Below are 22,975 nucleotides of genomic sequence, written 5' to 3'. Positions count from 1 at the left end.
TCTCTCCCAACTTAGCATCATCTGCAAACTTACTGAGTGTAAGTTAACCACAACACTCAATCTCCTTGTTGAGATCATTGATAAAGATATTAAGTAGAACTGGACCCAGTACTGAGCCCTGAGGAATACCACTGGGGACCAGCCGCCAACTGGATTTAACTCCACTCACCACAACTCTTTGGCTCTGACCATCTAGCCAGTTTTTCACTCAGTGATGAGTATACTTGTCCAAGCCATGAGCATGACAAGTTTCTCCAGGAGAATGCTGTGGGAAATGGTAGCAAAGGCTTTACTAAAGTCTAAGTGGACTGTATCCACAGCCTTTCCCTCATCCACAAAGCAGATCATCTTGCTATATAAGATCAGGTTCGTCAAGCAGGACCTGCCTTTCACATTGCTGACTGGGCCTGATTACCTGGTTGGCTGTATGATGGCACTCGATATAATCTGCTCCATAACCTTCCCTGGTACTGAGGTCAAACAGGCTTGTAGTTCCCCAGGTCCTCTTTCTGGCCCTTCACAGTTAGTCAGGAGTGATGGGAGATGATGGAAAGTGGCTTAGTGAGCACTTCTGCCAGCCTCCTGAGTACCCTTGGGTGGCTGCCCTCCAGCCCCGTTAACTTCTGTGTGTTTAAGTGGTATAGCAAGTGGCTAACCACTTCTCCTTGGATTATGAGGATACCATTCTTCTCCTCATGCCTGTCTTCCAGCTTAGGATCCCCAGAGAACAAATGATCATTCTAAAGACTGAAAGAAGACATTAAGTAGCTCAGCTTTTTCATCATCCTGTGTCACTATGCTTCAGTTCAAAGTCTGGAATAGTAGGAGGGTTGTTATAGCTCATGGGCATGTTGATTAACAGCTTGAGACTGGGGGAATAGGTGATATAGCCTGCAGCATGGCAAGAGACAGAGTTGTTTAAGGCACAAAGCTTGGTGGGGCAGTGTTGAAGAACAGTATGAGATAGAGTGACCTGTAGCAACCACTGAGAACAGCAGCGTATCCCAGCAGGATCCAGCACTGTATTGGGCTGTGCAGCAGCACAGGAGTAGACAGAGAGATCAAAACAAACAGGCAAAGAAGTATGCAGAAAAGGTAGCTGGGCACCTTTTGCTTGTCAAACAATATATTGGCTTTTCAAACCCATTTTGAGGGCTCCTCATTAATACATAGGGTGGCATTTACCAGCAACAGAACCAAGAAGTTATACAACATAGCAGTAAGATCTGAAGTTTTAATCTGTATCCTGGACTAAGATCAGTTGAAGATTACACAGCTCTGAGGCAATGAAAATCACATTTGGAAAATTTGTGTGAATCCATAAGAGGAGCCCAACTAGGGCTGCAAAACTTTCAGTTCGCTCCTGTACCACAATGCTGTCACAGACTTGCTGCATGTTTTATTCTGGAAGGTATCTCTGGAGTCTTCTCCTGCTTTCTGCTCAGAGATGGGCTGACTCCAAGGCTACATCAGGGTTACCTTGTACAGCTGAGCCCTGAGCACCTCTAAGGGTAGAGACTGCCCTTGCATCTCCCAACACCTGTGCCACCCTAAAACATCTCTGGGGTTGGGGGAAATTCTTTTTTTTTTCCACGCACAAATAGAATTTTCCTTCGTGAAAGCTGTACCTTCGTGTACAGCTGTACCTGTACCTGTACTTTCATTGTTATAGTAGTTTGGCAATTTTGTCTAACATCACCTTTAGCTACAGAAGACAGCAACTCTTCTTTTTTAGGCTTTTCTTCTCTAGTTTCTTCCAGTGAACCATGTATAATGTGTCCTGAAGCCTCTGAGACTGTATTGCTTCCAGGTACACAGAAAGAAACAAGAACTGTGGACTGTGTTATGGAAGATTTGCATGTGTGTGTGTGTTTTGTCTTTAACCATTAAAAGAGTTATCCTTTCCTCCTCTGTACTACCAGCGGTTCCACCTGACTTTGGTACAATCCTTGGTTCTGAACCTTCTTTCTCTCAAGAATTTTTTGCAGACTTACAAGCTTTGCCTTGAAGCCTCAGGAGTCATCTCAGGATGTCTCCAACTTGCTATATACACAGCTCTCAACCTCTCTCATGCTGAACCTGATTTTCTTCCTGGAACATCTTTATTCGTGTTAGCAACTGAATAGCCTCTAATTTGTAGCTGACAAACTATGTTCCTTGCTTTTTTTTTTTATTCTTTTTATAGCAAACAAGAATAAATGCTATTGTTGATGCAAGATCATGCAAGACCAATTATCAGCTAACTAATCCATTTGAAGAGTAACAGAAAATCAGCAGATGGAAAAATAAAGCCAACTTAGAAAAAAAATACTGCATTTCAAAACCCCTTAAAAAATGGGGAACAGTAAGTATATAAAAAAGTTGGGGGCAGTGTATGGGGGGAAAGTTAAGTGAAGGCCCAGAAAAGAATATAGAACATTTTAAGTCAAATTATTTATGGTAACTTCCAGCTTGTTCCCACTCTTTTACAAATAAGTTACCATTTCAGCTGTTTTAGGAAGAAGTTATCATGTACTGTTTAAAGAAATTCTGTGAACTAGAAGACTAGTACAAATGTAAGGGGAGAGAGAATAATTTTCACATTTCTCCTCACAGAAGGATCATTAAAAGGTGGGAAGGGACCACTGGAGATGTCATCCAACTTTCTGCTCAGAGTTGTGCTAATTACAATGCTAGATCAGGTCTTATCCAGGTAAGTTCTGAACATGAGTGGAGGCTTCCCAGTCCCCCTGGGCATCTGTGCCAGTGTTGAAATGCCCTTGGGGGAAGAAAATATCTTTTTTTTTACAGCTACATGAAAGAATGTTCTTGTGAGGCAGGTGTTGGCCTCATGTAATAGGTCCAAGTTGCACCAGGAGAGGTTCAGGTTAGATAGTAGGAAAAATTTCTTCACCAAGCGTGGTAAAGCATTGGCACAGGTTGCCCAGGGAGTGGGTGGAGTTGCCATCCCTGAGGGTATTAAAAAAATGTGTACATGTGGTGATTCGGGAGATGATTTAGTGATTAAGGTGTTATAGGACTGATGATTGGACTTGATCTTGAAGGTCCTTTCCAACCATGATGACTCTGTGATTCTCTACAGTCAGAATTTCCCTTGTTGAAAGTTGTGCCTATTACCTCTTTCACTATTCATTTAATCCCTTCTGAAAAGAGCCTGGATCAATCTTTGCTAAAATCCCCCCTTAGGTGATTGATGACATCAGATCGTCCTCCTTATGCCTTTTCTCCTTTAGGCTGAGCAAACCCAGCCTCCTTAGCCCCTCCTCATATACCATTGCTCCAACCTTCCACCCATCTTGCTGGCCCTTTGCATCTCTCTTCAGTGTGGAGCACAAAACTTTTCAAACTGATATTTCTGTTCTTCAGTCCACTGATGAAGTGTTCATTTGTAATTTCTTTTTCATATTTTCACTTCCCGTTCACATTATCTTTTCCTGTCATACTTGCCATCATCTCCTGTCCTTAGATGTTGCTACTCCTTACATAAAGGGTTTTTTTAACGTCTGTTCTCTACTCAGTCCTATTGATTGTCTGGACAGACCTCGATGCTCTCCAGGTTGAACAATGTCCCTAACAGGCAAGGACTGAACAAACTGCTCCATCAGAAATCAGCACATTAATAGGTGTCACTTTTCCTTCCCTTCCTTTCACCGCCACCGGTCACATACAGAAAGAAAGAACTCATGTTGCTAGAGTGGAGAGGTATCTGAGGAGAGCAAGAAATCTCACAGCAAGAGGCTAAATGAGTTGTACATTACATGTCACATACAGGAAGACACTTGCCTCCAAGAAGAGCCCCGAAGCAACATCCAGCTCCAGCTGCGCAAGCCGCCACCAGGACGTCGAGCTGCCTATGCACATTCTGGAACAGAGAGTGCAGCCAGAGAAGGGCATGCTGGGGCTACAGGGGGCACAGCCAGGGGGTTAGGATCCACAACAATGAAACAAAGCAACAGCCAGCAGCAGATTTAGCCATTGCTAATTTTACAAACAGCAGGCTCTACATGTTTAATGCCGTTTTTAGTACTGTCAGCTGGTCTTCAGAGGGGACATCTGGTCCTTACGCGCAGACAGGATCTACTGCAGAAAAACACCTCCCATTGATGTATTACACAGCCAGTTTCTTCTAGGAGCCTGCATGTAAGCAGTTCCTGTAGTTAGCTATATATGCAGTTAATAGATTTTTTTACACAACTAGTCAATAGTGATCAGCCTGCAGAGGCTGTTTTGCAATAGCAAAAAGCCTATACACAGTGTCAGTGTCTATAATTAGCAATGCTGTATTAATTTGGCCTAAAGACAAATCGATCTTTGTCTGCAGCTACTTTTTATACAGACAATGATCTCAGTGCAAAGGTACCAGCATAATGAGACTGAAAAACTGTCAAATGCATATTCCTAACCAGCCTCTGTGTAACTCATAGATAACCTTGGTGTTCCGGCACAGTGACTTGACTGTACATCTGGCATCTGCTTCCTCTGTGTTTTGTGGCCTACCAATAACCATCCTATGTCTTTTAGGAGATTAGCCTGTGGAAGAGCCAAATGCAGAGATATGTGCCTTACCTCATACACACCACAGAAGATTGACATAAACTTGCTGAGTACTGCAGCACAGATACTGGCAATATGCACAAAAGGACCCTGCAAGGAGGAGAAAGCAGAGGGTTACCCTCTAGTTACAGAAAACCATGCAGCCACTGCAGATTTCATGATTTTTCTTTGGCCATTTTAGCCAGTTCTCCAATCTTCCTGTTTTTTTCACCTCATAAAGACTTCTTGACTCAAATTCTTTAATGTTTTCTATATCAAGCCTTTCAAAGTAAAAGGAAAATGTCTGATGGAAGAGAAGTATTGCTGGAAAGAGCAGAGCTTTTACAAGAGGAATGGTATCAAAAGAAACTATTTATAGACTCTTCTTTCCACAGATAGCACCGCTCACCTCCCAGACTCTGGACACCACAGCAATATTTACCTCTTTCCCCACAGGCATGCCACTTCCAAGCCCAGCTGTGAGGGCCACAACTTTGGCCACAAAAGCTTTGAGAGTGAGATACTCCTTGAGGACCACTCCCCTCATAATGGTCTTGAGCTCTGGGATACCAGACCCTGAAAAAACAGTGGAGCAGAGGATGAAGAAAACCTACAGGCAAATGGCATAAGAAAAAGAAATAGACAGAAACAGAACTTGTCATGCCTTCTGCCCTCACCAACAGCCTGTGGAGAGACGAGCTGGCAGAAAGTGGCCGCAAACAGAATAAGAACAAGTGGGTATGCAACCCACACCAGGTACTGCATAGGAATGTTCAGGTGCAGCTCTCTGTACATCCATTTGTAGGCTGTGGACAGACAAACAAACAAGAGAGTAACCACAGCTGCTCCAAACAGGTTGGTAGAAATCAAAGAATCATACACTTGCTAAGCCCTTCCTATCTTACATCTCCCTAAGAAACGCTATCCTAAGGTCCTCCTTTTCTGAGAAAAGCCTTGCTACATTTTGAGTACAAGTTCCCAAATGCAACAGGCATCCCACAGGTATGGATAGAAATAGCTCTCTGTTCTCAGACAGTGCCCAAATGTGGTGTAAGAACAGGTGTGTTACATGTGGTTGTGGGGGTGAACAGGGTCTTTTCATTTGGCAGCCTGAGGGCCTTATACGAGTCCTGAAGGATGATAAAGTGGTCCACCATTAGTGCTCTCTCCTCCATCTCAATCACATGAAAAATATTTCCTTCTGGAAAACCAGCTTAAAAGATAGCTCTGCTTATGATTTGCCTTTTAAAGCAACAGCATGACTGAAGCTGTACCAGCTGTTAGAACAGCACTGGAACAATTGCCAGATACAAAAGAATGAGCTACATGGAACCCAAACTGAGCTACAGCTCCCTTGTGGTTCATCTTTGTTGGCTGAGCTGGCTTTCCACACAGCAAAAGACTCAGATTTGGTGGAAAGAAAGAAGTAAATGGGAAGGCTTCCCCTGCCTTGTAGATGGGGAAGCTCCAAGAGGAGGAACATTGGTCTAAAGGGATATTGGGAGCTTTAAGGAACTGTAATGGCTGGTGGACATCAGCAGACAAGACCACTGAGAGGAAAGGGTTGATGTGTGTGTGCAGGTCAGAGTTGAGACATTAAGAGGTAAGGACATAGGAATATTTAACAGGATGTGGGTGATATTTGGTATGCCTGTGTGTGCAGAGATGGGCAGCAAGGGGACTGCAAGATCTAGTACTTCTTATAGCTTGCAAAGTAGAGAGGCACCACAGGAAAAAATGCAAGGAAGGGACATAAGACAGTGATTAGAGGATCTTTGTGAAAAAAGCCAAACAAGAGAGCACTATGTGCCTACGTAGCAGGAAACTGCAGAGCACTGTATAATTAAAAATTGGGAAGAACAATAATGAGGCAAAAAGCAGAAACAGTGTCAGGAGTATTTAAGGAATACCTAAGAAGATCCCCTTTCCCTTCCCATTCTTCATGTGCTCAGTAGACCCGAGTAGGATGGGAACAAGTGTAATAGGAAGGACCACAGCATCAGTTCCCTGTTACCCTATACATTCAAGAGAACAGGAGGGAAAACAAGTCCTATCCTTTGTTGCTGATATTTACAGGAGAAGGAACATTGGTCATTGGGCTTTGTAAAAGTTTCAAATATTTTATGGTGTCCTTTTACAATACCTGAATGAGACCCACCTTGTATGCTCTTTGCACTGACATAATCCACTACCCAGCTCACCAGCGCCATGACCAGACCCAACAGAACCAAGAAAATCCAGTCCTCTCCAAGCTTCTTGGTAACATATTTCTGGATGCGTCTAGCACAGTCTGTGGAGTGAAGAGTGAACCAGAAAAATTGAGAGAACAGTGGTGAAGCCTGTGTCTGTCTCTCCTCTCCTATGCTGAGAACTGACAACAATTAGGATATCATGAACTTAGTGTTGAAGGACTGGTACCCATCCCTCTCCCATAGTGCCTCACAGAATCTTAGGCAGTTTCCTCTTTCCTACTGTTACAGACATTTGTTGTGGGAAATATTAACTTGATACTGGTCTTTTTTCCAAACAGATCTTGGCTTTTCCAAGTATTAAAGCTGACATTAAAAAGTCTTTAAGATCCACTGTGATTAATTTTCCTCCCTTTTCTTCTCCCCGGTTACAATTTACTTGTCTTTTTGACTTGTTCAAATTCCATCTCTCTGGATGGCCCACAAAATACCTGGTCATGGGGCAATGAAAGATGAATCATGCCTACCTCGACATTTGGAATAGCGCTCGTCTTTGATCTCTGCTTGACTTGCACACTTCGGGTGTCTTTCATTGCTCTTTTGGGCCCTCTTCTTATTCAACAGTTTTGCTTCTTCTTTCTCTGCCAAGTCAGTTATCCGGTCTGTGTATTTGCCATAGAGCTAGAGGTGCAGAAAACAAGAGAGATGAAGAGGAAAAGCTAAGGCAAATACTCCTTTATAAGCATCATGAAAGATGAGAAGCAGATCTACTAATGGTCAGAGCTGCAGACTTAAATGTACCCTAGGAAGGAAACTGAGACACAGAAACTCTCAGACAGATGCAGCTCATCCCTTTTCTTCTTTTTCCATTCTGTTTCCAACCTCTCAAAAATATTTTTGTCTCCCTTTGGGAGTACAACATATAACCACAGACTATTAATTGTTTTCTAACATTGTGAGAGAGAGTTGACTCTGGTCTGAAGAGACTGAGAAGACTTTCTGAAGGTACAAAAGAAGGTTAAAATAGGCTGCCACTCTCAGGGCTTTTTCATAGACTTCAGCAACAACATGAACTATCTCTGAAGGTTTCTAGAGGTATTAAACTATCAAACAGGCTGCAGGAATGTTCTGCATCTGTTCCTCCTGCAGCCAAGGAATGAGTAAGAGGGCACACAGCCACTGAAGGTGCCTGTGAAGGAAAAAATCCAGCACCAGCTCAGAAATATCACACCTCCTCCCATTATTTAACCAAATTGACATGCATCCTCACGTAATTTCTCTGAATTTCCTAACTACCTAACCTAGTCTTTGTCTTCAGATACGAATCTTGACATGCAATTGGTTATATGCAGTTCACAAATAGTAACAAGCAGTAACATGTGCTTGCCAATGACATTTTACATGTGGATCTGTAGTAAACTTGGCAGTTGTGCCAACTTGTCAGAAATAAAATCTCAAGAGAGCTTGAAGGATCCTGACTGTGCCCCCTTATTTGTTTACCAGATTCTCTGAAGAGCACTTATCCTTCCTCAATCTTTCAGAGAAGAGGTGGGGAAGGTGTGCATTTAAGAAGCAGAGACCAAGCTTCACCTTGTCAACTGCCCTTCAATTAATCAGCTTTGACTTTACTTGTAGTCAGATTACCATCTCATGCATGTCCTGTGATCATGGCACTTCCCACCTGTAAGAATGTGACCCTTTACTTTGTCCCCAGCCCATTATCTTCTTCTCTAAGATCTTCTCAGTGGAAAGGGGAGAGTGAGCAATGTTTTGATCAGCAAAATCAGCTGGAGAATGACAAGGCACATGAGAGCTATAAAGGACTACTATGCACTTGAGACATTTCTGTTTGACAGCTTCACAGCTCCTCCTTTTTAAGAGATACCAGAGATGTTGCTCTTGTACCCCGGGATCTCTATGAATTGAAACGTCACCTGCACAGCTGGGATAATGCAGCTGCTGTACTTGCAACAGAATGTGAGATCAAACAGAATCAGAGATTTACACTGGAAGGCACCTCTGGAGGTTTCTAGTCCAAGCCTCTGCTCACTGCATGTGAACGCCAAAGCCAGGTCAGGATGCTCAAGAACTTGTCCAGGCAAATTCTAGACATCTCTAAGGGTGGAAATTCCCAGCTTCTCTGAGCACCTGTTTCAGTGTTGTTTTCAGCCTGTTCATATTTCCACATAAAAAATGACTAAAAGTCCAAAGTAATTTATTTATTTACATACATTCCCCCAGAGACACTTGGACCATGTTCAATAGCTTCCTTCAAAATCTCCAGTATTTTTTTCTCAGAACACACATTTAGGTTTCTTTATATCATCTTGCTCTTAAGGTGGCTTACCTGCAATCTCTTTAACAAAGTGATCCTATCTGAATATCTGAAAGTATTCTTCCATTCATCACTGTGTTGGAAGCTGACAAATTCAATGTAATTATTAACTTCATGATTATCAACACACCCTATGCAAATTAAGCAATGCAGACCTTTGCAGTGTGGACTGGCCACACTGTGACCTCCATAATGCAGACAGGACAGTGAAACATCAGGTTGAAGCTCTTCATATACAAAGTAAGCTGCCACATACAGAATCCAGTCCTAAATAGCAGACTGCTTTTCTTTTCTCTCACTGTGGCTGTTTCAGCCTGAAATGCCAAATGCTAACAGATTTTAGACAAATACATCTTCACATTACCTCAGCTGATGTTTCATTGCCTTTACATGGTCATGACGTGGCTTTATATCAACTACAGCTTAATCCAAACTATGAACTCAAACTCATGTTGAATATGATGTTCAAATTACAATATTCCATCTGCCCAGATGGAACAACATGGCAGTTTAACCATATGAGTGGAAAAAGTCCTCATACAATATCCTAATTCAGTGATTCTATCTAGAAAATGGGACACTTAGGGTATGGAAAGAAAGGATTTAGTCTCCAGAGACAAAAATCAAGGTTCTGTCATAATGCATCATACACAGGCTTTGCTTCTCCCGGACTCTGATGCTATCTAAAATGGTAGGAGATAGCTGAACAGAGAAAGAATCCAGAATCATAGGATTAAAGTAAATATAAAGCAAAATCAGGTTAAACAAGACATTTACACTCTATTAGAAGACACGTGAAAGTAAAAATTAAACCCAGTAGGATTTAGAATGTTCCTGCTGATGCTCCCTCTCTAACACAAGGAACACAGGGTTTCTGAGCACCAGAAAAACTGAAGAGAATCTTAAAAGATATCAATTACTATATGAAGTGTTGAGCTAGAGGAGTTACTATCATGCTGAGCTTGGCTAAATGTTAAGTGACAAAGTGACAACATGGTAATGGTGGAAAACAGCTGAAGGTATAAATATTACCAAAGAGGGGGAACCCAAAAACAACCATGGAGAAAGCACAACCAGGGTAAAGTTCACTTTCAGGGATGAAGCATTTATTAATGTTTAACTGTAAAACAGTGAGATTTATATTAAAAAAAAAAAAAAAAAAGAAAAAAGAAAAGAAAAGAAAAAAAAGATGCAGAAGTTTCATTGCTTGAGTAGTGGAGGAAAAGGTGCACAGAATCTCAGCAGGAAAATATGTACAGCACCACAATCTCAAGACAGAGATCTATTTTCTGAGAGGTCAGTACCTGCATAGAACTGCTCTCATCTCAGAGTCCAATGCCTAAGATATTTCCCATACCATTCAGATGATGAAGCAGTATGTTCTCACACTACAGTCCTTCCCTCAGCATTGCCAGTGCATATTGCTTTGAATCTGCTGCTCCTGGTCATTGATGCAGCTTTGGTCTCTACTGCTCACCACTCTCACTCCTGCCTTGTAGCCATCCCATTACTCCCGAAATGATCTTCCTTAGATCTTTTTTCCTGATAGGTCACAGAAGAGTAGCCATCTTTTGTCTCAGAAGTGAAATCTCACAAAATTCAATATTTAATAAACTTAAGTCAGTAAAAACTCTAGGTTCAAATGCTTAGACAATGAGGCAAATGTGATAGATGGAGGGCAGCAACAAAAAAATATTTTTTCTTGAAGAACAGATGGCAATGGGGAGCTCTAACATCAGTCCTACCACCCGAAGGGAGAAGGGGGCTGGAGAGAAACATCAGAGTGAGACTTCTCAGAGGTACACAGTGAAGGATTAAAGGAAAAAGGTGTAACTTGCAAGAAAGGAAAGTCTGACTATGGATAAGGAAAACATGTCACCATCCACCCTGTCTCAAGGGTGGTTCAGCACAGGAACACATACTCAATGGGCAAGGGAATCTTCATCCTTGGAGTTGTTCAGAACTCACCCAGACAAGGCCTTGGACAATCTGACCTCGCTTTGGATTCAGCCTCTCTGCGAGTGGAAGCTTGGAAGACCTCCAGAGGTCCTTTCCCACCCACATCTTTCTGTAACTGTTATTCTATAATACTGCATTGCTTAATTACTCATTACACATCCCTCCTACTACAACCATCTGTGTATTGCTGAGGGAGTTCTCTGCCATGAAAACTCTTTCTATAGTTATGAATAATACAGCTTCTAAATACCCACCAGTTGGAGCTGCTTTCTCATGCAGAAAGAAATACAAAATCCTACAGTGTATGAGAATGTATATTTTTGTCAATGTATATTACATCATATATCTACTATATGTTATTTTAATTGTCAAAAATCATGTATATATTACTATTATTATCCTACTACTACTACTACTATATGTTTTTTAAGTACCAATTATCTGAAGCTCCCAGATTCCACTGTTCTGGGGTTTGTGTATATGCAATCAAATCACAGAGCCAATCTGAAATAACTTTCAACCTACATATAGAACAGAAGGCTAGCAAAAGAAAGGACACAATGGAATAAAAATATCTCTCTTCAAACTCTTTTTTTCACAGGAAAAAGAAATGGTCACCTTGCATGGGAATGGATGAAAATATGTTTAGAAGGTTGTTTTTCATGCTAATAACATAAGTGTGTATGTTCATGCAAGATGTGTACATTAGCATGCATATTTATCCTTTAGCTGCATGTGTATGAATGGCTAGCAAAATTTACATATGCACAGCTAGGCTGGTTTTGCCAGAATATGTCTGCATGCAAAGTTTCATGCATAAATGTTTCATGCATATAAGTTTTTGTGATTGTATATATAAAAGTACATGTAGGGCATATTTTTCAGGAAATCTATAAATACGAGTGTCTGTTTTAGACTGCAAATTGTGTTCACAAATGCATGCTTGCTTGGGGACATTACTGCTTAAAGCTAGGCATAGGAAGGTGCTTGGTGGCCTGCTGGTTTGTGTGGGAATGTCTCCCTCCATGCTAAGTTCAGCAGCAGGCAGCGATCAAAAGGCTGAATCCCAGCGGACTTCAGCTCTGGATGGGTGCACTCACCTCTCCTCCTGCCCCACCCAGTGGTCACCCTGTCAGGGTGTCTGCTGCAACCAAACCACTGCCTTGCCTAAATGTAAATAAGACATAAACTGCTCCAGACCTCTATCCAGTGGGTTTGGTAGAATCTAGTGTTGGAAATATTTACAAACTTTCAGATGCTTTAGACAGCTTCAGAAAAGAAATTCCTGAATATAGCCACTGAACAGATTTTCCTATCTCTTGGCAAGATGGTACATATAATTTTCACTGGGATGCATAAATACTGGAAGATATTTTATTGACAGGAAATGTGTTGGTTTTTTTTTTTTTCCTATTACTAAATATACAAAAGTCTTCAGAAGATGGTGAACACATTTGATGTCAGAACAGACTGGTGACCGTGACCAGTGGAAGGAGGTGCTTGCTGAGCTTGCATGGTATGAATGTCTGTAGCCATAGCAGATGGGTATTACTCTTTGCAGAGAACCAGCAGTAGTTAAACATACCCAGGAATACCCTCCCTGGGACTGGAAGAACCCATTTCTCACAAAAGAACTTACCAGACAAGCACGTGGATGATAATATTGGTATACATAAGAGAAAAGATAAGTTTACATTTTTTAATGTATAAAAGAAAACCTGTATTATGAGGAAGCTGTGCTTGATTTGTGGGAGTCTACTGAGCATCCAGCTTTGCACAAACCTGCAATAAACAACATCTTTTTCCTATAAGTAATCGTTTTGTCTGCATTTTGGGAGCTAACGTAAAATGGTAACAGATTCCTAGCAAGCTAGATAGGACACCCAATTCAGACTGGACCTAAACTCACTGCATGGAGGGGTAATTTGGTTTGCTTGGTTTGTTTCCCCCGATAAAATAATATCCATTCTTTGGTACGTGTAGGAAGGATTTTGGAAATGTCTTCATACACTTGTACAGTGATGACTGGAGTATGGGGAGTTTGAGAGCACTTCTGATAGCTTTGGTAATTGTTAAAAGTTTCCCTGTTTCACTTGTGTCTGTTATTGTCTCTTTCACTTATGTCTTATATTCGTGTTACTAAGACAGATATCCCCAGAAGGAGGTGGAATTACCAAATGTTCATGTATTCTGGGAAATTGGAATAAATTTGGGGGTGATCCCCTGCCCAAAAAAACCTGATAATGCATTGCAATAAATGGGGGCCACTTCACACTCTAAAAGATGGAAAAAATGTCCATGACTTGGTATTAGTAGTTATAACAACACTATATTGCAGTTACAGTTTGGTAAAAGTGAATGAAAATGAGATGAAGTGCCATATATACTTTTATGACTAAAAAATTATTATGGCACTAGAAGGAAAAGTAAGCTGCTAGAAAAAAATGTCTAAAGTTGCTAAATACACAGGAAGGAGGGAATAGAATGCTGAAAAGGACAGAAAAGACTGTTGCAATGTTGGTTTAAGTTAGTGAAAAAGGGTGAGAATGTAGAAGATAAGCAGCCATTTGTACCCTTACTTCCTCCTCTCCACCCTGGCTAGATGGGGGATCGGAGGACATGGATTCCAGTCGGATTGCCTGGACAATGAGGGGATAGTATCTCACAGTTCAAACTCCTTTCAGACAAGAAATAGAGGTAGAGGGATGGCTTGTTTAAGTGCACAGACCTTTTACAGCATCAGAACTGTTCAATTACTATATCAGAAATACTGGCAAGAGATAGAAATAGGGACAGAGATTGACAGGGAACCAGAGGTGGAATTAAATTAATTAAACTCCCCAACAGAGGACCTGGTTACAATAAAGCTGGGGAAGAAGATGTTTAATTGTTTTTGGTAGATACAAAGGCTACTTATTCTGTTCTAAACTCTTGCAAGGGGCCTATAAATACATTTTCTCTGCCAATTGTTGGTGAAGCCCTTTCTCCAACCCATATGGCGTGGTGTGAGGTGGGAAAACAGGACCTTCACTGATGAATTTTCATACATATCGGAATGCCCATTGCCACATATTGTAGTGAAATGAGGCAACCAGGTGCCACTAATTGCCAGGAAGTGAGCATGAGCTTGTGTCAAGCCCACCTGTGCCTAATTAGGGTGGCCCCCTGGTCCTGCTCATGCGCAGTGGGGGCCCACCCTAACTAGGCACAAGTGGGCTTGACACAAGCTCATGCTCACTCCCTGGCAATTAGTGGCACCTAGTTGCCTCATTTCACTACAACATATTGACTAAATTAAAGGCTCAGATTACCTTCCAGAAAGGAAAGATAAGTTGTTCACATTCCCAAAGAAAATGCCTTGAAGGCACAAGTGTTTCCTTTACAGAATTAGGAACAAAAGGAGAACTCGAACCCTGTCCTGGCGGAAGACACTGTGAATGCTGTAACACTCTCATGTGTTGGCTACTGAAACAGCAGGAAGGCTGTGCAACTGGGCACAGGCAGCCAGACCTTCAGGATGCACCCTTGGAAAAGGCTGAGATGACATTCTTGTGGTTAGTAGCAGCTTCGTGTTGGAAGGACACTGAAAATCGGGATATGCCATTGTGACTTCAGACTCAGAAATGGAAGGTAAGCTTCTTCTGATGAACACATCAGCTCAAAAAAACCCAGAACCGATCACACTAATCTGGGCATTGGAACTGGTCAAGGGGCAGGCTGCAAATATTTGAACTGATTTTAAATATGTATTTGGAGTGGAACATGCACATGGAGCCACTTGGAAGGAAAGAGGACTTTTTATCACCACAGGGTGCCCCTATAAAATATGGGAGCTCATTAAGATTGCTCCAAGTGATGAACCTACTCAGGCAAGTGACAATTATGCACTGCAAGGCACATAGGTTTGGAAATGCATCTGAAATAACTGGTAATTGGAGGGCAGATCAGGCAGCAGAAACCTCAGAAGTACTGCCTTTGGTGCTTGAAAAGTATCTAAACATGGACATTCTGCCTGCCTATGTGCCAGAAGATGTCAAGTAAACAGATGCTGAAAAAAACCAAGTTGGAGAATCAATGGTGGGTAGTGCCAGATAATTGGCTCATTATGACATCTATGGTAATGAAAGTGATAATGCAAAGAACACATTAACAAATACATGTAGGGGGCAGAAGCACCTTATTAAAGACCTACTTTATTGGAGTGGGCATGCCCAGTATACTCAAAAACATTATGAGGAAATGTGAACTGTTTTTGAAAAATAACCCTGAAGTCCAGCCAAGACCACCACCAGAAGAGGTAAAAAGAGAAAATTCTTGTTGTGAGATGAATTTTGTTTGGACTGGGACACTACTGTTCTAGAATCAAACAATGAGAGAAGTATGGAGGTTGGTTCTTCTTACCTTGCTGAGCCAGAAGACTAAAAGACACCAAGAGGGATGCTCTGATTCTTAGAAGTATAATCTTCATTTTGAAATGATTGGGAAATCACAATAGCTAATCAAACAAAGTGCTGGATATGTTCCCATTTTCTGGAAGACAGTACTAAGGGAGTACCCTTAGTAGGGCCGACAATCCCTTTAAATACATCTTGGAATAACTTGTGGATAAAACTAAAATTCACAAGGAAGAATGAAATTGACCTCCAAACCTGGACTATGAAGGATTCCAGTCTTTCTGGAGTTAAATGTGTAATGATAAATAAGGCTGGTAATATTTCAGTAGGACATTATCCATACTGTAATTGATCAATGCAATTACAAAAAAAAACCAAAACAAAACAAAAAAAAACCAGCAGGATGGCTATTGAATGTTCCAAAAGGTAGTGGGTTATAGTTATGTGGGAACAAAACATCAAAGGCCCTACCTCGCAAGTGGTCAGGAATGTATTCTCTGGGGGCAGTGATTCCCAGTATCACAGTAATAGAAAGATTAGGTGATGAGGATTAGAGGCTGTGGTTAAGATCATTTGTGAAAAGACAAAGGAATAACCCTTTAATACAAAGACCCATTAAATTTCACTCCTTTTCCAGATGGTTTATTCCTTGATTCAGAATAAGTAAATTAGAAAAGTACATAGTGAACATTTCTGTCTATATAGAACAAATTGGAAACAGAACATCTGAGAACTTCTGATGCTATCCTTGCTTTACAAGAAGAGGTATCAGAAGCTGCAAAATAGCTACCCAAAAATAGAATGGCTTTAGATATGTTGTTAGCTTCTCAAGGAGGAGTATATACAGTGATTAATAACAGCTGTTCTGTATACGTAGAGTGGAGTGGGAGAGTTGCTGTAGATAGAAATGAAATTTGGCAACAAACTAAGATCTTAAATGAAATTCAAAAGGATGATGCATCTCTAGGATTCAAAGATGTTTGCAGATGGTTAACTTCCTGGTTCCCTGACTTAAGTCTACTGCTCAAGAAATTGTTGATGTTATTGATAATAATCTTCATAGCTTTTGTATGTTTATATGTATTTTTATTATGCCCCTGTAGGTGTTGATCAGCATTTGGTGAGCAACTTGATGCACATGATGCAAGAATGAGACCTATCTAGGGGATATACACTTAGAAAAGTCTCAAAGGGGAGAAAATATGCTGAAAGAGACCAGCTAGCATGACCAATGGAAGGGGGTGCTTGCAGAGCTTGGTGTTTTTATCTTATATTCATGCAAGGAGAAACATTCACACTGTATGAATTTCAAATTCACATGCTGTCTTATGATTTGACTAGATCCTTTACAGCTTAGTCTGAGCAGAATGGTAGGAAATAAGATACCAGGACACTTCTGTAAAACCTCCGCATTGCAGGAGGCTGTCCCAAAAGGAGAGGTAGAGGAGATAGAGAGAGTAATGGAACAAGAAGCCATAACCAGAGTGCATCTGTGTCCAAAATATTTTCCTGAACTGATGATTGTATGAATCAGAGCAAGAGTCAGGTCAAGTTTAAGGGTTAAAAAATCCCTATGAGTTACCAAAATTATCAATATACATGTATGGATCTATGATTATTAATTACTTTTTGGTCAGAAAGAAGTCAGAACAGAACTCTACATGACTTTATCTATACAGCTGTGCATATAGATACCCATCCATATATCACTGTTCTCTCTGGTTTTATTCACTCTTCTGCTCTGCTTAATATCACTGTGCAGCTCAGGGCGGCTCAAGTTTCTCTATGCTATCAGAAATGTATTAATGGTCTTGTTGATTTTCCCCAACCCAGCTTTTGCATTCCAACCCTGTGTCCATGACAGGTGACAATGACCCCTGACTGGAAGTGCTGATAGCACAACTGTGACAGTCAGTGTCTGACCTGGGAGTCAACAAACAAAGGAGAGGGTTGGTCTGATTGGGAGTGGACAGGGATGTGGGCTTCACTGCACCCCAAGATGCTGCATGATCCCAGGGATTCAAGTGCTGCCACAAACGTCCCCGTTGCCCATCCCTACCTGTGGGTAGCTGTGGGAGTTCTCCTGGTAGTGCAGGTTGTCCCCTGTCCCCCCGGTCTCGTGTCCTGACTCCAAGGGTATCCCGTAATGGGGGCATTTCTCAAAGCAGACATAGTTGTATTGCGGTGTGCCCTCCCACAAAGCTGACTTCGATCTGGGTTCCTGTGTCACAGTCTCTGAGCTCTCCATGCCTCGACTCTTCCTCAAGCTCAGCTGTAATGGAGCTGCTGCTCCAGGCCTTACCTAGTTCTGGCTCATGTTCTGGATGAAAGCATGACCTCTGCACTTTCTTCTTCTCCCTCCTTCTTTTCTTTCTCTCCTCAGACCACTCTGACTTGTCCTGCTCCTGCACTCACTTTCCCTTTGCCCCTCCTCCTGCTCCTTGCGCCTCTCTCACTTTCCCCCTTCATGTCCAAAGGCAGTAACTGCAGAATTTAACTATATTTATAGCAACCTTCCCCTGCCATATGATTCCCCAGTGCTGTGTCTGATCTCAGCAAAAGGCACTAACTCTGCTCGGATTGAATATCAGGTGTGGAACAGAGGCTAACTCCTGAAGGAGGAGGAAGGGGGAGGGGGGCAGCAGGAAAGAAGGGGGTAAGACAGACAGAACTAGAAGTACAGAGACAGAAAAGAGACAGAAGAGAACAAAAATTTTTATCTGGGAGATCTCTTATTTCACACCTTTCCATCCTGAGCATGCCATATTTGCAATGAGTACAAAATTCAATGAGTTTCCTTGTTCTCTCTCCAGACACCAGGTATCCAAATGACTGAGTAACAATAATAAAGATGCCAGCAACTATGGTAAAATAGAAGATGGGTGCAGGCTCAGTGTTCCAAGACAGTTGTTTTAAGTCCACGCTCCACAAGAGAAGCAGCAAGCCCTAGTGGAGAAGTCAGCCATCCCTGAAAACTACCGAGCCATTCCCACGTGCCATTATGGGGAGCATTTTACATTTTCAAAAAATGTCTCCAAACTGCCCTGTGGGTATTCTGTTATGGATAGATGCAGAAATTTATTATTCCTGATGCTCACTTTCCACAGGATAGAGTATTCAACAACTTCTCCTCTTCCCTCTGCCACTTGTTTCTCAGCCAGGCAGCAAAGCAACAGGATCAGCCAACATCACTAAGCTACCAGCCAGTGACAGGAATGAGAAGTACGTTCCAGCAACATGCTTAGAGACACCTCCCAGTACTGGCAGTATGCTGCTGTTAACCATATGTCTTTTGGTAGCTATTAGTCAGCAAAGAGCAGTGAGTTCAAGATCCTAGAAACCCTATACAAGAAAAGAAGACCCTACATGCCTCAAGCAGTTATTAACAAGCTGCTAGTAAATCCTCCCTCCTCTTGCATACTATTATCTCTCCACAGTAATGATTTCCAAGCTCCCCATAATGACGAATAAGAGATTTGCAGGCAGTATGGAAGAGAAGGAGAGAGGCAACACACCCTCCTTTTTGGTGCAGAACAGTAGACTCATTATTGCATTTTGCAGACTCCTGTAAAACATTTGTCCTGGAGGCTCATTTTGCTTTTTCTGGGTTTTTTGGTCCTCTATAGCAGGGTACAAAGAAAGTCTCTGAGAGGAAAAGACACTTTATTTCCTCCATAAGCCATCTCTCCACCTTCTCCTATGTTTCTGCTAGGAATATTCATATAGATACCAATTAGCAGTAACATCCATATGGATATTGTTCATTCTATACAGCCCACATCTGGTGGCATGCCAGTTAAGCTCTGCATATTTACAAAAGCAAGATCACCACTGCCTCAAAACATATAGGTTCCTCTATTACATTCTCAAAACCACTCTATTATTAATCAATGTTGCCTGAAGGAATACTGTGGCCTATCAACAGGTAAAACTTCTAGGTTGTGGAACATTGTAGAAGAATTTCTAAGTGACCATATCTAGTCTACATCTGATATCTGACACATATCTAAGTGACAGAGAAGAACTTTGGGAAAACCTTGTAGATTTCCATCACAAAGTCATTAATGCTCTGAACCTGAGATGCTTTTGAAAGAGCAATGGCCTTTTATGGTTTACATTAAAAATGGTGCATAGCACATCCTATGCTATGCATAAGAGGTGTATATAATAAAATTTAAAATACAATAAAATATAAAAAGTAACAACAATAAAATATTATAATAAAAATAATAAAAGGTATATAAAACATTCGTGCACATCTGTCACGGTTTAACACAACATCACAGGAAACCTGAAGATCATCATATAGAAAACCATCATATATATAAAACCTACAGACCAACCACAGTAAGCCCCAGTAAACATCAAAACTACAATACAGCGCCACATCTTTAGTTATTATTACATTTACTGGAGATGAACACTCATCACAGACACTGCAGAAAACTATGGCAACCTTCACAGAAAGGTGCAATCTTCTAGCTCTTGTCTTTCAAGATGCACTAGAATAGCACATCAGAAATTACTTCAATATAAAAGAGAATTCCCTACTTCCAGTTAATCAGATTCTATCCTCTGTCTCATTTGATACTGCTGTGGAATTTCCATGGAAAATAACTATATCATTATGGCCTAAAATAAGATTATTCTGCTCTGAATTATATTGTCCAAAAACTGTTTTCCTCTCAGCCTGCAAACTGTCCCTCACTTCGTCAATAAAAGCATGAAAGACTTCAAGGCAACATTCACCAAATGACTCTAGATGAACAAGAAACCTTTACTATCCTCATATGGAAGACAACACACAAGATCCTGGGCCCAAACATACTTTCTACAATGTAGTAAAATCTCATCCATAGCATCAAATGGTAGACTGATAATTATAATGAAAATGAATGAATGATCATGCATACAGTGGTACTTGTGTACACTCAAGGACCTAACTCTTATCTGCAGCTAAGGACCTAGTATGGATGTAATTCCAAGTGCAATAGCACTTCTCATCAAACAGTGGCTCTACCTCTGATCTCTATATCCAGATATTGTCTACAGTTCAGAGATTGGGAATTGAAATTCACCATTGCCATGCAGGACAAAATATGTGCCACCTGTAGACATACCATGTCATATTATTTTCAGTCTCCTGAGCACTAATCTTATCATGTTCCACAGCTTATAAATCAGCCTGCCCTGCCTCTCTTTCCCCCAGGGGGAAAACATTTTGTCAGCTCTCTTGGCACTATTAATGTCCTCTCTATCCCACAAGGTGCTAGTAAACTACTATCACAGCACCTCTGACAGTCCAGTTAAATTGAAAGGAGCTGCTCTCAACTTGTATTTGTTTTGAGATCTTCTATTTCCAACTCAAAGAACTTGTAAACCCAAGAGTTTGTCCACTGTATCCAGTTGGCACAGATACTTATTGAAAGGTATTATTTCAGATGGAGAATAATTTTTTAATTGTCTTTATAACTGATCTATGCTGCTTCGTATTATAAAAACCTAGCACCGCTCTTCCATCTGGATACAGAAATGCAGTATTGCTGCTGCTTAGGAGTTTACCAAGAGACTCAGGACAAAAGAAAGAAAAAAGGAAGGAAGAAAGGAAGGAAGGAAGAAAGGAAGGAAGGAAGCAAGCAAGCAAGCAAGCAAGAAAGAAAGAAAGAAAAAGAAAGACATGGACTAAGAAGCTGAACAAAAGACAGAAATTTAAACAGTGGAGGAGCACGTGGTAAGCAAGGCTGAACCTGAAGAGATGATGATAGAGAAATCTCAGAGAAGACTTTAAAGAAGGGCTAAGTTCATAGTAAAAAGCAGAAAGAAAAAGTCCAGAAAGTTTAAGGGTTTTCATCATGGAGGAATAACAAGATAATAGGATGATCTTCAAGATGATATCTACTGACTAATACTAGAGTGAATGAAGCAGAATTGACAGAAATAGGGCATATTTTGGGAAACTTCAGCTTTTGATACCTCAGCCAGAGATATGATGTTATCAGAGTAGAGGCAGAATGGGTAAAAATAATCTCAAAACAGAAGCAGATAAATCCTTGTAGGAACACAGAGACTTGAAGAAGAAATTGAAGTAGATGCTGGGATAGATGAACTTGGAAGGAAATTTGAACAGATCATGATAAGACATGATGAAATTGTAATATGACATGATACAACATCATGATATGCCATGACCTGGCAAAAAACAAATTAACTTTACAGGGGCAGGGCTGTGTCCCTGTTCCAGAGAAAACCCAATTGTGACAGTCTGCAAAGAACACTTTATGAATTCACTGCAACATTCACTATGTTGATGCTGGTGCTTAAGATAATTACTTTTTAATTTGAGGTTGTATTATCTTATATGGCAGTGTGGCCACAGTTTGGAACTGAAAGCAAGAAGAACAAGCACAGAGAACTTAAACAAAACCAGCATCAAGAGAAAGACACAGGAGATAAGATGAAAGAGAAGACAGCAGAATCAGATTTTATTAAAGGATCTTAACTCATCTAGAACTTTAAGGTGGATCTGAATAGATGTCCTGGCGAGCATTTCAGTCAAGAGCAGCAGGCTTCAAAACTCAAAATAGTACAGCCTTTACTAGAATAACAATCAGATTTTTGTTTTTTAATAGAGAATACTTCAAGCATAAAAGTCAAGAAGCACAAAAATAAATAAACATTTTATACTCAAATACCCTTCAGCCATCATGACCTTGGCTGCAGTTCACTCAATGACCTTCTGAGCTGCTAAAATTTTGTACTTACATTCCATTGCCTAGGAGATCGTTTCTGCAGCTCGAAGGCTTGCACAGCTCCTCCCCAACAGCTGCCCCTCTTCTTAAATTGCAACCCTCAAATACCTTAGTGACTCTCTACCTTACAGCACCCTGTAGCCTCTATTAAATAATTTCTTCCTTGCATACTCTAGGTGGCTTCCCAAAGGAAGAGATGTCTTACTGGTGGGGGTTCTGACTGCCTTAGAATAAACTGAGAGGAAATCAAATAGGTCAAGTGTGTATACAAGTATCAAAAACTTATAGCCAAAAAAAGATAATATGATAAACAATATTATAACATTTCTGAGGGTCAGAAAGATTTTAATAACTGTATTAGCCATTCAAAAGCAACTAAAGTAAAAAAAAAAAAAAAGCTAGCAAACTGAAGCAGGGTCAGTGGATTTCTAATATGAGAATAGTACTGCATCACATTCTCTGAAGTAATCAGTTTGAAAATATCTTTAGCCAGAAGAGATTAAGTAACATCTAGAAAATACAGATTAATCTCTAGTAAAAAAAATGTATTAGGGATGCTTCTAAGGTTGTGAATTTGTTATTATTTCAGGATGGAGAATATACAGACTGTCTGGAAAATTGCTCTCTATTTGTGTATCTAGATGATGAGCTTTGATTCCAAATTATGACTGTTCCATAATAAATCACCTGCACCACGACCTGTATTTTTTGTCAGCTAAAGCCACCCTTGAGATGTGGTAGGCAGTGCATGGCAGATAATTTGTGCCTTTTCTCCCCTTCTTCTTGTAGATTTATTGTTGTACAGGTAAAATTAAT

At 40.9% G+C, this 22,975-nt stretch overlaps 1 protein-coding gene across 2 annotated transcripts in view; it reads right to left on the bottom strand.

The window, feature by feature from the left end:
* CLCN1 (chloride voltage-gated channel 1) overlaps positions 1-22,975 on the bottom strand; it is a 63,407-nt gene that overhangs the window by 24,961 nt on the left and 15,471 nt on the right. Inside the window, exons 1-6 of one of the 2 annotated variants that reach the window (XM_008499111.2) lie at positions 17,470-17,866; positions 7,250-7,403; positions 6,692-6,823; positions 5,211-5,339; positions 4,976-5,109; positions 4,567-4,644 (exon numbers count right to left, since the gene is read on the bottom strand). In XM_008499111.2, the coding sequence (XP_008497333.2) occupies positions 4,567-4,644; positions 4,976-5,109; positions 5,211-5,339; positions 6,692-6,823; positions 7,250-7,403; positions 17,470-17,658 (816 nt within the window). In that variant the 5' untranslated portion in view covers positions 17,659-17,866. Of the gene's footprint in view, positions 1-4,566; positions 4,645-4,975; positions 5,110-5,210; positions 5,340-6,691; positions 6,824-7,249; positions 7,404-17,469; positions 17,867-22,975 lie in introns of those variants that run through there. The other variant, XM_030453657.1, reaches the window with a different exon arrangement.

Source organism: Calypte anna, chromosome 1, assembly GCF_003957555.1.
Source record: "Calypte anna isolate BGI_N300 chromosome 1, bCalAnn1_v1.p, whole genome shotgun sequence".
NCBI classification, from domain to species: Eukaryota; Metazoa; Chordata; class Aves; order Apodiformes; family Trochilidae; genus Calypte; species Calypte anna.
This window is presented reverse-complemented; position numbering and strand designations above follow the sequence as displayed.